At 37.8% G+C, this 16,493-nt stretch overlaps 4 protein-coding genes across 7 annotated transcripts; 1 reads left to right on the forward strand and 3 right to left on the reverse strand.

The window, feature by feature from the left end:
- Positions 1–605: 605 nt before the first annotated feature.
- On the reverse strand, positions 606–3,107 carry LOC113777471 (protein FAR1-RELATED SEQUENCE 3-like). The gene is made up of 3 exons (XM_027322566.1): positions 2,853–3,107; positions 1,343–1,935; positions 606–1,068 (listed from the first exon to the last, which is right to left on the reverse strand). Exons 2-3 carry the CDS (start codon positions 1,889–1,891, stop codon positions 859–861), a joined length of 759 nt encoding a protein of 252 aa, XP_027178367.1. The 5' UTR covers positions 1,892–1,935; positions 2,853–3,107; the 3' UTR covers positions 606–858.
- Positions 3,108–3,624: 517 nt separating this feature from the next.
- On the reverse strand, positions 3,625–6,046 carry LOC113774201 (protein FAR1-RELATED SEQUENCE 5-like; the record flags this gene model as incomplete). The annotated part of the gene is made up of 4 exons (XM_027318764.1): positions 3,625–4,036; positions 4,233–4,455; positions 4,889–5,310; positions 5,953–6,046. Coding segments are annotated over 3 exons (735 nt in total), but the record flags the coding sequence as incomplete, so codon positions are not given.
- Positions 6,047–6,715: 669 nt separating this feature from the next.
- On the reverse strand, positions 6,716–9,832 carry LOC113749276 (protein FAR1-RELATED SEQUENCE 5-like). 4 transcript variants are annotated; one of them, XM_027292985.1, is made up of 4 exons: positions 9,605–9,692; positions 8,193–8,474; positions 7,954–8,117; positions 6,716–7,232 (listed from the first exon to the last, which is right to left on the reverse strand). In XM_027292985.1, the coding sequence occupies exons 1-4, from the start codon at positions 9,630–9,632 to the stop codon at positions 7,032–7,034; spliced, it is 675 nt and encodes a 224-aa protein (XP_027148786.1). In that variant the 5' UTR covers positions 9,633–9,692; the 3' UTR covers positions 6,716–7,031. The 4 variants fall into 4 exon arrangements, with proteins under 4 accessions (XP_027148786.1, XP_027148779.1, XP_027148773.1 ...); XM_027292978.1 differs by having other exon boundaries at positions 7,954–8,474; positions 9,680–9,832; XM_027292972.1 differs by having other exon boundaries at positions 7,972–8,474.
- A 3,034-nt stretch (positions 9,833–12,866) lies between these two features.
- On the forward strand, positions 12,867–16,443 carry LOC113775246 (probable 3-beta-hydroxysteroid-Delta(8),Delta(7)-isomerase). Its single transcript, XM_027320039.1, has 5 exons — positions 12,867–13,112; positions 13,256–13,450; positions 15,285–15,431; positions 15,520–15,628; positions 15,778–16,443. The coding sequence occupies exons 2-5, from the start codon at positions 13,300–13,302 to the stop codon at positions 16,040–16,042; spliced, it is 672 nt and encodes a 223-aa protein (XP_027175840.1). The 5' UTR covers positions 12,867–13,112; positions 13,256–13,299; the 3' UTR covers positions 16,043–16,443.
- The last annotated feature ends 50 nt before the right edge of the window (positions 16,444–16,493 follow it).

Genomic DNA, 16,493 nt, shown 5'->3' on the forward strand with positions numbered 1-16,493 from the left:
TGAGCCCTGTAGCTTGTGCGAGTAAAACCGCACAATCAGATTTAGTTAGCTTCAATACGTGTGTGTGGTACATTTTCTTCCGTAGAATGTACTCTAGGAGGTTAAATGATGCTAATTAAACTCCTCCAGCGGCAAAGAACATTAAAAAAACAAAAGTTATCAATGACTAAACTCGAGTGGTGCACATGGCCAAAGCTCCCAACAATTAGCTGGTGCATGTTGTTGCATTCGTCGCTTTAAAGACACTGAACCGGTAAACAACAGAGGCCGAGACATATCAAGCTTCAGTTCCACAACACCGTCTCACAAAGCAAAAAGAAGAAATACACAGGCAAAGGTATAGTTCTCTGCTATGAGCTATTATCATGTCAACCCAAGGTCAAGGCTTTGAGTTGGGCAGCTCCTCAACCAAGTCTGATTAATGGGAAGGATTTCTGCTGTATACCAGTAGCAAATGAAGCCACCATAATCACGCATTTGGTGGGCCGCTCCTAACCAGTCACAGGAAAATTGATAGCAAACCATAGGTTAGTCATCTCCAGAAACCAGTAGAAAACTTAGGCTATAGATGTTAAACAGCAGGAAAGAGATGAGGAAACAAAGGATAAAAGAGTAAATTTCCCTCTCAATTTGCACTTCACATTTTCCATCAAGCAGAAAACTACTTGAGAAAAACCTAAAGATTAGAGAGTTTATCACGTCTAAGTACATGTTGATTAATGCAGATGGTCATGTTAATGGACAATATAGTAACTCAACTGGACCGTCCCAACTATTTCTATTTTTACAAGTTAGATCAGGTAAATTAAATAAAAACAAATGAATAAGGAACAAAAGAATTTCTACAAACAAACCAAGCTAATCTGAATCTTCTAGTTCTTCATTTTCAATAGATTGTACACGCTCAACTACTTCCTGAACACTCTTCGATAAGTGGTCAGTATGATCCTCAATATATTTCAACAATGTCTGCAATTGTTCCTGGTAAACTGCACATCGACGTTTACATCGTTGCCTTTCATTGTAAAGTTCAAGTGTGAGCTCTCGAATCCTTTGATCTTTTTCATCCTGAAAAAACCAAATACTAAATCATCCCATTTGCAATACATGGATCAACTTTAAAATGAAATCTCCCATCTGACTATGCTACTCTGCATGTTACTCTATCTATCATCAACCTATTCTCCTCAAAACCATGAGTTCCATTACTGGAGACAAAGGTTAATTAAGCTTAAATAAGCAAATACACATCTTGATGGCATAATGATGCTTTTCATCCAGTCCTGAGAACAAGGCCAACTCAATAGTTCGTCCATGAGAGAGAGAGAGAGAGAGAGAGTACCTGGTTGATCAAATTCTTTCCACAACCTCGCCAAGGAACTTTATTAGGAGACATCAAACTGTGATTGTGCTCTTTCACGAACTTTGTGACTACCCACTTAGCTCCATCTTTAAAAGCAACCCTCAGCATGGCAGGACAACCTTCACGAGTGACAGGCGGTGGAGGAAGAACTCTATCTTTTCTCTGCACATATTTCTTTTCACGAAAACCTTCTTTGGAACAAACAAAATCTTGACCAATAACCATGTTATTGATGCGTGACCGGCGGTTATGATGAATGCGGACAGTAAAGCCTGTCTGCCTGCCATAAGCAACATAAAAATCTCGAGCATCATCCCTTGAATTAAACTCCATGCCTATGTGGGGCTCAACAACATTCTCAGTCAATGGCATAGCTATAAGCTGTCCAACACATTTATCATCTTCGCCTATGCATAACTCCATGCTTGTTGAGAGCTCGTCATCAAGAAAAACATTGCCATTACTGTCAATAGGCAGAAAGCTTTTTCTTTCAACAGAATTAAATACTTGACTTGTTGAGTTGTCCATAGCGCGCACAAACCTATAGAATCTGCAAGTCCATCATTGTTGTGCTGCAGCATGAGGAAATGACCATCAACAAGTGGCCAAGGAAAAAAGCAAAAGTATAACATAAATTTTCTGAAAATTGGTCACAAGATGCTTGAAAATCTCTCTGTGGTCTGCTTTCATGATTGAGAAACCTCATTCTATTAATGAGATTGCAAAATTAATAAGATCGAGACATATTTTTGACAAATAAATCAACGTTTCGAGAAAGCAAGGGTTAGACACCAGCTTATAAATTTGCGGGAATTGAGTAAGCAAAGTCCATCCTCTTTGACACCATTTGTATGCATGGAGGCTCATTATCCCCAGTAAATGACACACTGACTATACTCCGTCATTCTTAAGTGAAATCATAAAATGGTGCTTTTCCTGTGGGAGTAACAACAGGGATAAATCAGCGGTGGATGGACTCTATAACACCGACCTACTACTGCCATTCGCCAGACTGGTTTTTTCCCTACATATAAGATCTCCCGTATAAATGCCTCTCTTACAATGCCTAATTTATACAAGGTCGTGTGAATAAGTTCACAGATTCAAGCTTAACAATGGAAGCTTGTGGACAATTGCTTCAATTGAAAGCGGGTTTTTCCCTCCAAAACATCAGAAAAATGAACCCTTCGACCGTATCTGAAGTATCTCCACACTCCATTTTGATCCAACAAAGTGATAATGCTTCTCATTCTTCTCACTACTGACACCTTCTTCATTCATCATATTAACTAAGCCGTAGAAATTTAAGAATTAAAAACAAAAATAAAAAGCGTATAAAAATTAACGATTAAAGAAACTTAAGAAGAATAAACAGTTGAAGAGTCTTAATTAGTGGATTTTAACTCCGTAATATGAGGTTAATGATTCCAAATTCAGGAGAAGTTAATAAAGTCAGTTAAAAAGAAAGGAAAGAGGAAGAAGAACGTACCGAAAACAGAAACCCTAACTACTTATGAAAGAAAGCTTGGGTTAAACGTTAGCCGGCTCAATCAGATGAATTGCGGTTGGATTTGATTTGATTTGATTTGATGTTGCCACTTCCCAGTTCCCGCTTGCCAGCCGGCAACTGGAAATATTTGCCGCCTATTTTCGGAAGCTCTGGAAATGGAGAAAAATGAGGAGTGCGCCGTACGGAGAGGTCTATCAGGTCTCAAGGATCTCACCTACACGATGTTGAGATCCCCCGGTCACAACTTCGTGACGGGTTTTTTAAACCACACAGTCTCTGGGCTTTTTAATTATTTGCGTCGCGGACCATATCTAATTCCCGACGCACTCCACTCTCCCTCTCTCTCTTTTTTTTGATTTTTTTTTTTACTTTTCAGTTCAATCTACTCAAAAATTTCGGGAGATTTTGATTTTTCTGTGAATCAATGACACTGAATCATAAAGTCCGATTTAACATTTCTTCAATGCTTGAATTTGATATAAATTTTTTTTTATAGCTTCGAGCCAGTACTATTGTGACCGTTTCTTAGTTGAAAATCAACACTTGCAACAAAACTACCAATTGCCTCTCAAGACAACATTCTAAATTTACAAACTTTACTACTACTAGCATATGCTCCGAAAAAAAATTAAAAAAAATGCACTTTCTGGTGGAAGAGGCCTCCAGTCTGTTCTTAGATCATCATCTTCCTGACTTCACAAGATGGGACATTTAAAAAAAAAAAAAGGGGGGGGGGGGGGGGGACATGTAAGGCGCAAACAACAGTTTGGCATCCGGTGTTGGAAATATGATACCGCATTCAACAGAGGAAGGTTACATAATTTCACCCACCTATAGCATCAAATGAGTACTGTGCCAGCGAATCCCAATCTGATCATTTCGCACAAACAGAAATCGACTTCAGTTTGTTTCTCCAATCTACATTTCTATTACACCAGCCCACAAGCCAGGTCCTTATTCCCAACTCATGCAAAAGAAGCCTCTGACCAGGCTTTGTTCCTCCTTCCTCTTGTACAAATAGGGGAAGGATGCACCCCACATTGCTGAATAGCTTGGCTGTTCTGCCATTCATTTACAATAACTCTGCCCATATACATTTGATACTGCTTAATGCCCTAATATCCACAACCAACAGCCGCATTTCTTTTCCCAGAAGTAGTATGCTGCAATACATGAAAGAAATAATTTAGCACTCCAGAGAAGAGAAGATGCCATAAAAACAAATTTTCAATTGATATCTCCGCATTATACTACTATTATCTAAACAGTCAATTTTCACTCAGCCAACTACACTTGAAAAATCAAAAGAACCAACTTTAATCTAACATAAAGAAGAGCTCTCTGAAAATAGTAAATTACGTATCTACTGAAGATGCGCTTGTTGCAGGTTTGATTGCTGTTTAGCTTCTGCCTCCATTTCCATGACATTCTTAACAGCAGCTTCAATCTTGGTTGACAGAAGCCCAGTTTCCTCCTCTACACTTTGCAAGAATGTGATTATCTGTTCATGATAAAGATCACACAGTTTGTCCTGGCGCTCCAACTCCAGTGTCAGTTCCTGTATTTTCCTGTCCTTGTGATCCTACAAACAGAACCACCAAGCAGCTAACTATGAAATGCAACATTTGAAACTCTACAAGGAACTACAATAAGAAAGGCTGATGATCTTCAAAATATAACAGGAAGTTTAATCCAAATGAACCAGTTTAAGTAGAAAACATTCTAGAACTCCACAGGTAATGTTGTTTCTTTGAATGAATGATGCAACTTTCTCATCTCCTTGCATAATTTAGTCCTATGAAAAATATAGTCTACGATGACTAAAACCCAAGAGAACCAGTTACATGCCTAATCCTATTCAGGATTGCAACTAAGTGGATGCCTGTGAGATGTCTCATCATTAAAGAAGTCAAACAGATGCCAGAGCTTCAGCACAGCATCTCTGTCAACTAAACACTGGAATAAATAAGTTGGGAAAGTGACAATTGCTACCTTTCTCTGAGACAAGAACTCACCATGGCAGTTCGACAAGTTCGACTAGAAGCAACCAATGGATGAGTGTGGTCCTTCACAAATCTGGTTACCACCCACTTACCAGACTTATTAACCTTTACCAACATCATTGCCTTGCAACCTTCTCTAGTGCTGGAGCGTGGCTTCCGAACTGGACCGTATTGGTCTTTCATTTTGACATAGTAACCCTGTTTATTACATGAAAGCCGCCGGGAAAGAATCCTCTTGTCAACCTCTGAACGCCGGCACTGATCAATACGCATGACAAACCCTAGATGCCTTGCATAATCATCGTAAAACTCCTTTGCAGCATCTTCAGAATCAAACTCCATCCCAACATATGGTTCTTGAACTGAGATCTCTTCGCTTGCACCAGGCTGCCTTTCTGCGGAACTGTTCACTGAAGCAGCTCCAGCATCCAAGCCTGCCAGCAGGAAAATCAGTTTAATTACTGGGAAATTGGTAAATCAAACGTACAGCTTAAACAATAGCTTCCACCATTAATCCAAAACTCAACCCCCCCTTCTCAGGCCTCCACCAGTTGGGCAGTATGGCTGGAAGTTGTTTATTGTCCCAGCTATTCAAATTATGCTGCGTTTCAAGTTCGATCACATTATCCCACTTCAACCCAAATAAAAGTAGGGGGGGTGGGGGAATTGAACTAACAACATGTAGTAGTAAAACATCGACGCAAGACATCCTCGAAAACAAGGCATAGAAATCCAATTGTCGTAATCAGATAGTTACATAAACGCATTTTTTTATCATATCTGAGCTCAGAAACTGTGAGCGTATAAAGTTTTGAATTCTATGCAGATTCGGGTTTAAATACTACACAGCATTACAAACCCAATTGTATTTTCGCCTTAAACAGTAGAACAGTGCATTTTTGTAAGAAAAGCAGTGGCTAGATTGACAATTAAATTCTCCAAGATTAAAACAATTAATTGGGGTGAAGTATACAAAAGTTGCAAGCTCAAATTTCAAAATTAACAAGGGGAAAAAAAAAGAGAGAAGAAACTGTTAGGGTGGGTGGTGAGCAGAAGAAAGAATGCAAGAAACTTACTGGTTTGGGGTTGGGCGTCAGGCAGCCCCCCAAGCCAAGGCCGCCTATCTGCGCTGGCAGTTGCCAGGTTATCTATCGGTGTAAAGACGGGTACCAATTAGTACTAACGCTGATCTCTCCGGCTTTAATGTCCGACTGAACGGGCAACCGCCAGAAATGGTTTTATCTGTCAGTCGCCGTTGAAGTTTTTGCCTTGGGACTTTGATAAACCTTTCGCGTCAAATCTTGTAGTGACTGCACCTTTTACTCGCGCCCGAAATTACCGTGCTTGTTTCTATGGCCTTGAAGTTACTAGTATTGAGTGGCAATGTGGGTTTTTTTTTTTTTTTTTTTGGTGAAAAATATTTGTTGTCATTTACCCAAAGTTGGAGGAATTCCAAGTCTTTTTCCTTCTTTGGAATTTTTCTAGAATTTTTTCAACTTACTATTCCAGTATTTTATAACTCGACTTCCTCTGCATTGTGAGGATTTTAATCTGCATAGGGAACCCTGAAAAAGAAATCACCCCTTTCTTTATTTTCATTTTTCTTGGAGCTAATACAGCTTTGCCAATTTATTTTGTCAAAGTGATTTCTATTTTTAAATTTTGTATACGGATAAGAAAGCAATTAAACTGACAAGAAGCCTGCAAGTGCGAAGTCTACATACTACTCGGAACCAATATTTGCATTAAATGCAGATTTAAGAGCATGGACAACAATCATCTTGTCCGACAGGAATACTGCATCCCCAGCAGCGCAGGCAGAGAACAGGCGATTCCAAGTGCTGTTATAACTTTGCTACTAGCATCCACATTCACAATCCTTCACTCTTTTTTTCTCGGATCAAAAGAGAAGCTTAGAGAAAGACAGGATACAGGTTGCATGCACTACTAGCATTCAATAAGAACATGTGCAAATCATATCTAGGACATGACGGAATTTACCAAACTAGATCTACAAAAGGAAGAAAAAGATAATAGGCTACTTGTGTTTGTTGGCCTCACCACATGAAATCCTGTACAAAGCTAGTATCATCTTTTAAGCTGATCAGATAGCATAGGAACAGAATCAAAAGACATCGAAACAATACTGAAACTATCAATGGCCTGATGATTTCTGTATCTCAGCTTCAATCTTCTTCACATTTTCGATAACACCATTAATTTTTGAAGACAGGTGCTCACCTTGCTCCTCAACACTGGCCAAAAAGTTGAGTAACTTGTTTCTGTATGCTGTACAAAGCTGGTCTTGACGCTGCAACTCCAGAGTAAGCTGCTCAATCTTCTTATCCTTGTCAACCTAGACATACATAAGACGCACAAATACTTTTTTAACTTTACATTTGCAAGCATGGATTTCATGTGAAGCACAAAAAAGAAATGAATTTGAAACTCTATCCTCTGCATATATTCCGTGGACTAAGGTCACTGGTAAAAGTTACTACATAGAATCCCTTACTTCTAAAATCCTAATCATATTCTCGTATTTTTTCATGGACAAAACAGCTTGCTAAGCATTTGTTTATTATCAAAAGCTACACAGTGATCAAAAGTAAAACCAAATGGAAGTAACATGGTGACAAATATACGATTCATGTTGATGCTGCAGATACATAAGATCATCATTGGGCTCGAAGAAAGAATAACTTCCAGAGAAACAAATCCCATGTGGTACTTCATATTTGCTTTGCAGGGAACAATTCAAGTTTCTTCAAGAAAAAATTATGCCTCATATCAGAAGTCCTTATGGGCCTCCAAAGGTAAGAGTTTTATCACCAAACTTACTCTAATGCCTATAAAACTTGGGCACAAGCAGTAGCTTGTAGCAAACACAGAGACGCAGGAATTATGCAAATTTGTTAAAATCAGCAAAAGCTCCAGAATCTTTCAAAACTGAAAAACAAAAATGGATAAAGGCAAAAATACATCAGGTATTCTATCCTTCCTAGGACCAAGAACCCATAAAGGCAAGCAATATGTCACAAATGGAGTAAAAAAGAGAATAAGAAAGAATATGTTACATTTGGAAGAAATCTCACTCCATTACTAACTCCGCGAGCACTGATGATGAGTGGATGGTTATGATCCTTCACAAATCTTGTCACAACCCATTTTCCTGACTTCTCCATCTTAACCAGAATTGTAGCCTTGCAACCTTCACGTGCACTACACCTAGGCCTTTTACCTGATGCAACTGAACCTTGGTTATTAGGAGAAAACCCCTGCTTATTACATCCAAGACGACGAGCAAGAGTTCTACCATCAGTTTCTGAGCGACGACGCTGCATAATACGCACGACAAACCCCACCTTCTTGGCATAGTCAATGTAAAATTTCCTGGCAGCATCTTCTGATTCAAATTCCATACCTACATAAGGTTCAAGAACTTCACTATCTTTTAACTGACCTGTGTTGCCATCAACATCCATGACATCATTTGCATCCAACTCTTCAGCGTTTCCTTCGCCTACAACATCTTCCCCTTCTTTCCCTTCACTGTTGTTCTCTTCCTCTCTGTTCCTATCTTCCTTGTCCAAATCCACTGGATATGAAATAGACCACCAAAAATCAATAAATTAACAATATGATACTAAGAGAGCATACAATGTCAACCAGCTTTTGTGTTGTCACCCACACATTCTGCTAGGTTCTTTGTACTCCACATTAAGGTTACATCGAGTTGCTAGGTTTCCTTCCTCATTTGTTATTGGTCAAACCAGTACACATGGTAAGAAAGGGATAACAAAAGCACTTGTCATTCTATATAGGAACAAGTCTATCAAGCACAAATGCGGAAGACAAACACTGGAAAGTATACTGATATTCCTGAAAGTTAGTACGAATCTAGTCCGAAACCATAAAAGCCAAACAGCTGCAGCTCATTACCCCATTGTTATGGATGCATCAAAGTTATCTAGTTTTTAAAGTCTGTGGGAGTACAGCTACAATCAATAAGTTATAGTGAAAAGGCAACACAATTGAGATGGCTTTACAAAATATGTAAAGCGAGATGGAGAAAAGGGGCAAAAGATATGATGGTCTCTATCGACAAATTGCAACATATAAATTATCCTTTCTCCATGCGAAAAGTTACAAAATAAGGAAAAAACAAACTTCGATAGAGAATCAAATATAGCCAGGTTGTTAAGAAGATCTTTTTTCCACGTTTCATATTGATTCTCACCTTTTCCATTCTACTTCTCATTCAGGTGCTTCAATTTTTCCCCTCCCGAACTAGAAGTTCAAAATGAAGAAGAAAATAATTCCCGGAATAAAAAATGCATTGCTAGGAATTCCACAAAACTCTAACTCTTTACCATTGGCAAACTACCCCATCCAAGCCCAATTGTTCGAACCCTCGTCTCTCTTCTTGGGTTGAAAAATCTCTCTCTCTCTCTCTCTCTCTCTCTCTCTCTCTCTCTGACTCTATAAACTGGAAAGAATAGGCTGTGATCATACTAATACCTGATTCAATCCCTAAACCTAAGATGCCTACCTAATATTTTTTTCAGAAGAGAAATTGAAAACTCAAAAAAAAAAAAAAGATACTCTTTTGTGGGATAAATCAACTCAATAAGTAAGGGACACAGTCATGAAAGCAGTAAAACGTACGATCAACGTATATAAATAGGATTAAATAACAGCGCAAAACAAGCAAAAAAAGGAGTCTACCATAAGCTATGAGTTCCGCAGGGGACATGACATCTCCACAGAATTAAGGAAAAAAGAGGTACTAGCGGTACTTACTAAGGAATCCTTCAGAAAAGAAGAATATTTGATTTGGAGGGATTGGGAGCAAAGGGAACGGGAAGCCAGTCCAATGTTCCAAAATCACAAATAATTATGAAGGGCCCTTCGGCGCCTGCTGCCAATCGCCCAGTCGGCCAGAGCTCCTTTCATGCTGGCCTGGGTGATGGGTCCGAAATTGGAGTTGGCTACTAACAGTTGATGACATTCTGTAGGTTGGTTGCACGTCCGTGGGCCGCGAGTGGATCTTGACTTCATTATCAGCCTTTCGTTTTCCTTTTTCGGTATTCAATCCTCAAATTCGGTGAGTCATGGATTTTTTTGCTTTTTTTTTCCCTCTTCCTTTTCCGTTTTCATTATTCTCTTTTCACTCTCAAAAAATAATCTGTGCAATTTTTAAACAGACGTGGACTTTGTCAGGAGGGTTCTCTGTTATTTATTTTTTCCCTCTAATATTCATCATTTGTACCGAAAAAAAAAATAGTTTATAAAATATGAGAGTTTTATTGATGTAAATAAATTACAATTTGTGCACAAAAGGTTTAGTACCTTGCTGACAGGTTTTCTTCTGGAGCATGGCACTGTTTAGTGCAAATAGTTTTGACCCTATACTGGTGGTTTTGGTAGATTTTTCAAAAGTGTTAGCAAAAAATCGACTTCTCCTTTATCTGAAACCAAAGCGTATATTTCTTCTCTCATCAAAATTACGTTAACTCACACTTTGCCAGGCCCCAAATTTCATCAGCTTTCCAATTATACTGCGTACTTTCCACAGAATTTGAAGGGGTGTTTGCTAGACTGACCAGCATCTTTTTAATCTGCTTTGGCAGATTAGCAGCATAATGGGTATCAAATTTCTCATAACTTCGTAGTAATGTGTTCCCCCGAATGCTCTGGCATCATGGATGTTCACGTCAAAGCACGCGTTAATAGAAGAGAGGGAAAAAAAAAGGGGGGCATGAGCTATTATTCTTCTTCAAACAGAGTCGAAGACAACGGGATGGATTGGGTGGTATCGAAGAGATGGCGTAAATCTCTCATTTACACTCTCTTTTGATACCAAATTCGAGATCCTCCCAATTACTGAAAAAAAAATGCAGAAGATTTCATACCAAACATAGTATACTAGCTCGTAGATTTCATTATCAGTAGCTGACAAGTCATTGCTAAATGCTAAGGAATAAAGATAGGGTTAATTAAGAATAATTTATCCATAAAAGTATTCTAGAAAGCAATTTTCATTTAAAGCTCGGTTTGGAATTGGTGGTAGGTAGGTTTTATTCTCGTTTTGCTTTTGAATTTCACAAAAAATTGATTATGAGAAGTGATTATGGAGAATAATCAGAATCAACAAAAGTTACTCTTTAATAGATTTTGAATTTTAGCTTTTTGATTATTAAAAAATATATAATTTAAAGACAAAAAATAAATAAGAATATCAATAAAAATTAATTATTCAAAATTAGAATCAATTAAAATAATCAGTAGAGAACCAGACCTATAATTATTTGGAGGATCAATAACTTACACGCATCACCATCTATCAGAATCAAAAACTAATCAATAAAGAAAGAGACATCCTGCTTGAAAAATTTTATCCATAATTTTTAGAACTGCCCATCTCTCCTACGAGTAATTTGTAACATTTTTACCAATAATTGGTCGTTGGATTAGTCAATGACCAGTAAAAAAAAAAGAGGAAAAGCAAAAAGAAGATAACAAGATGTCAAGTGCTACAGTGATATTGTTCATTTTCCAAAATCAGAGTAATGGTGCTTTTGTCTTGTTCTTGACATTTTCGGTGCACGTTTGAATATAAAGATCCTTAAAGCGCACATGGGATGGGCGGGATCTGCATCTCATTTGCTGGATCACCAATTCTGACTCCTAAATTTTTACTAGTCACCACTGCTACGTACTAGTGACACTGTAGACTGTGGACCATTTGTAACACCTACCCAATTTCGAAGGGAAGAAAATGAAAGAAAATAATAGAGGCTTCCTTCATTGGAGAGTTTGATGGGGAGAGAAAACTGAAAAGGAAAGAAATGGGCAAATCTTTAAACTAACCTCCAACAACCCTTTTTGCTTATTTCCTAATAAAATTCCCAACTAGGCCTTAGAACTAAAAGTAGAAAAAAAAAACACGAAAGAAAAACAGGTTGGCAAATGCGTCGATTGTTCATCTAATTGCTAGTATTAGTCGGTTATATTAAACTCTTATCCATTCTATTCCTCCACGAATCTCCCTAACCACATCAGAGAAAAAGTATAGGCTTTGTTTGGATTTTTCATTTTTTTTTAAAAAAAATTTTTTTATTTACAATGATACGATAATATATAACAAAAATAACTTCAAAAAATATCATATTCATACAATATATCAAAAATAATTTCAAATATATAAAAAATTAAAAAATAAAAATCTACACCATTTTTTCTTCTATCTATCACCACCGTTGACCATCATCGCCGCCACCATCTTCTCCTTCCTCCTCCTCCCTCTCTATCCTCCCTCCCCCTCTTTCCTTCTCCCCTTCCTTTTCTCTCCCCTTTCCCGTCACATCCACCCTTCCCCTCCCTTCCCTACCCAATCTGGCTTACAACCAAGTTGCAACCAGAGGTCTCAATTTGGTCTAAACTAAATCGAGGAAGGGGAGGAGAAGGACAAGATGTGGAAGGAAAGGGTAAGGGGAGGATGAAGGAGGGGGAAGAGAAAGAAAGAGATAGAGTTGATGGTGGCTGTGGTAGATGTTAATTTTTTTTAAAAAATTTTTGAAGTTTAAAAATATTTCAAAATACATCTCAAAAATACCTTAAAAACCATCACTAAAAACATCCATAATAAAAGTTTTTCATATATATTATTACGTTAAAATATTTCAAAAATACTTTAAAAAACAACTAATCCAAACTATTTCCTCTTAACTCGGGGTTTTATGACCTGCCCATCTTTTTCTCGTCTCTCCCAACCCCCAATCTATGTGCCTAAATGTGAAGGAAAGAAAAAGATCTTACAAGCAACAGCCTGTTACTGGCTGTCATCAATTAATAATAATTATCTACAGTAGCGGAATCAAATACTAACTCTACTAATCGGGGCGAGAGGAAAATGGACTATAGATGACATGAAGGAGGGGGTATAATTAAGAATTTTTGGATTGAATATCTCCCACTTACACAGTTACACTAAAAAGGCAAGGGGTGATACGGTGAAAGAAGCTGTAGATCTCTCGCTGGAAAAATGAAAAAAACATAAAGTTTGATCCATTCTTAAAAACGTGAAATATTTTAAGGCTTCCACCACAAACGCTCCTCTTCTTCTCGTCTCTGACCTGTCAACCCTTTCTATTAAATCTCATCTCAACCCAATTTCTACTAGACCTGTTAAAACTCAACCCAACCCTCGATATTGCCGTTGCCGAGGCCGACGGTATTCTTTTCTCCCTTTCTTTCTTGCATGTATTTATTTTGTTAAGACTAGGTGCACATATTTATAAGACTGGCGAAGGAACTTCTTGTTTCGCTCAGCTACTGACACTAACTGGTATTAGTCTACTGTTGTGACAATTGCAGTTATTTCTGAAAGCATTTGTTGATTTGGGAAAGTAAAACAGAAGATGGCAAATGTGGGAGAAGTTGAACACCCATATGTTCCAAGGGATTTGAAGTTGCCTGGTTTTGTACCTGCGTTCCTCCCCCCTTCCACTATTGTTGGGGTTTATCTGCTTGCTTCCCTACTCGCTGTGTCCATTGTCTGGATCGGTTCCGGTAATTGATTGTTCTCTCACCAGTCGCCGTTGCTATGATTTTTAGTAGTATCTCATGCATAGTTGTTCTACTTCTTCCATGTAACTAGTATTCAGTTGATTGTATTCTTGTTTGCCTTGTATTGCTTGTTATATTCGGGCAGGAAGCAAAATCGGAAGTTAAGATCAGTTAGCAACTTATGATAATCCGAATCTGAAGCATCTAAACAATTCAAAATGAGTACTAAATCCATCTCCCCTTGTATTGGGTTATTCTGTTTTTGTTTTTTTCGTCTGCTTTGTCAAGCATACTTGTTGACTGGTAATTAAAATTGCTGAAGTGACTTAATTTGCTGAAAACATGTGACAAGTTCTTTTCTAGAAGTCAAAGTTCAAAACTTTGATAAGTTGATGTAGTCTTTTACATTCCTTCATATATTTCTTGTTGCTGCAAGCCCACCAGTAGAATGTATGTGAGATCTCTGTAGGTTAGGATGTAGAAATGTGGTCATGTTGATAAGAGGTTGCTTGCCTGGGTAGTCCAACAATGAAAAGTCTTGCTTGTTCCAATCTAATGCAGTTAATCTGTTTGCCACACAATATTTATTTATCTGAGATCCTGAATTATATCATAATTCATATGGTAAATGAATTGTTTTAATCTCTTCGTGGAAGCCTTAAGGTGAATCAATGTAAATTCACTCTCAACAATGTCTTATATATGTTAATTGTGAGCAGGGACACATTGACATAAGCTCACCTACAGCAACAGTATGTGCTCCCTTGCAAAGACTTTTTGGGGTTTGCATGGTTCCCAACTATCCTTGAATGTATTGGACTTCGCCTGAGTGGTCCATAATGTGACTTAGTAAATGAATTACTTGAAATTCATTTGAGATTGGAATTCTGAGATTGAAACCATCATTGAATGTATGGGGTTTGCCTGATTGGTCTATAGTATAACTCAATTATGAATGATTAAAAACTCACTTGAGACTGGAGTTCTGAAACTAAACAAAATAATCACTAATCCCCTTGTTTTTCACTTGATTTTTTACAGCACGACTTACATGCACAGGGCGTAAGCCGTTACCGAGATCTTTGCCTTTATTATATATACCCGTATTGAATAAATTGTGATTGCTTGATTGATGTCTGGATAATAACCAAATACTCTCCTCAAATCTGATTTTTTAAATTGTTATGATTTCATTCAACATGTAGTTGAACCAATAAAAAATCCAATATAGAATATTATTTCCAAGGGTAGAGGATACGACTGATTGGCTGATGTTTCAAAATTTAATGTTGGTTCATTAGAACCATATAAACCGATACCCAAAACTCCCATTAAGAGAAAAATAGAACCCCCGGCCATATACAAAATAAATTTTGTAGCCGAATACAGACGTTTCTTTCCTTCCCACATAGATAGAAGTAGATAAACAGGAATTAATTCTAACTCCCACATAATGAAAAAAAGTAAAAGGTCCCGAGAAGAAAATAATCCTATTTGAGCACTGTGCATCGCTAACATCAGGAAATTAAATAACCGAGAATCCCGAGTAACCGGCCAAGCTGCTAAAGTCGCTAAAGTCATCTTTGCCTAATTGCAATTTCCTATACAAGTCAAAGGCTTAGTTATTTATGTACTGTGTTGACCATAGAGTAGGAAAGGAAGGAGCACGAGTGTTATAATCTGTTGGAGAATTGTTGGATCACACCCATACTGGGCTTTCTTGTTTTAGGATTCTGCTTATAAGGAGGTTTTTACATCTAACTCCTAGCTATCCTTTGCCAACGTGGAAGTTCATTGATCATTGCTTTAATATTTTACCATCCTCAATTAATGGTAGGACGGATCCACAAGATATCAAAGCTTGATAGAATACTCATGTGCTGGTGGATCTTCACGGGGCTAACCCACATGGTCCTTGAAGGTTATTTTGTGTTTACTCCAGACTTTTACAAGAAGACAACCCCAGTTTACCTTGCTGAAGTCTGTAAGTTTTTAGCTTAATCTGTTATTCAAATCAGAATCCTTTCTTTGAGATTGTAAGAGAGTAATTGCTTTAAAATGGAAAATGGCAGGGAAGGAATACAGCAAAGGTGATTCAAGATATGCTGCACGTGATTCTGGAGTTGTTTCTATTGAAGGAGTTACAGCAGTATTGGAGGGTCCCTTTTGTCTTCTCACCCTGTATGTATGCTTGGGTTAACTTAGTATCATCCAAGAGGATACAATCATTTATCTATATTTCTAAATTTTTTTATTTTGTGCTTGCGGTAGTCTCATCTTCACAAATGCTCTATATGTTTCAGTGTGACATTATAGTTTAATTTTGGCAGGTTTGCTATAGCTACAAAAAAGTCGTACAGGTATGTGATTCAGCTGGCCATTTCTTTGGGGCAGCTGTATGGCACCATTGTATACTTCTTGACATCCTACTTGGATGGGGATAATTTTGCTGCAAGCTGGTTTTACTATTATGCATACTACGTCCTTGCAAATGCCTTTTGGGTTTTAATCCCGACAGCAATATCGGTCCACTGTTGGAAGAAGATATGTGAAGCAATCAAGGATCAGGACCTGAAAAAGACCAAAACCAGCTAAGGTTGGAATGACAATTTTCAACTCAAAGCATCTAGATCTTGAACCATCTTTAATCGATTCCATTTGAGATGGACATTCAATGACATCTTCATGAAGGATATTTGCAAAAAATGACAGAAAAAATTGAATGAAGTTGACAGTATCTGTAATGCATTCAGTTTATGAAAGCCATTTGATGGGTTCAGTTATCACTGGCTTATTTGTTTCTTCGTTCTCTCGTTTCTTTCTGTAACTTATGAGTGTCTTGGTTAATGGGCCTCGTAAAAGTCTTGGCGTTGGTTTGGTCATTGGTTAAATAGGCAGAACTTCATCATCTGTGATTTACGCTTGATTTGGTACGACACTATTTGTTTTGTGGAAGCCGAATATTTTGCACTTAACCAACACTCTAGTCTGAACAACTGTTCTCTGGGATTCATGTTTAGAACGGTATAGTACTGCAAGCCCTTCA

This window comes from Coffea eugenioides, chromosome 1, assembly GCF_003713205.1.
Source record: "Coffea eugenioides isolate CCC68of chromosome 1, Ceug_1.0, whole genome shotgun sequence".
Classification (NCBI taxonomy): Eukaryota; Viridiplantae; Streptophyta; class Magnoliopsida; order Gentianales; family Rubiaceae; genus Coffea; species Coffea eugenioides.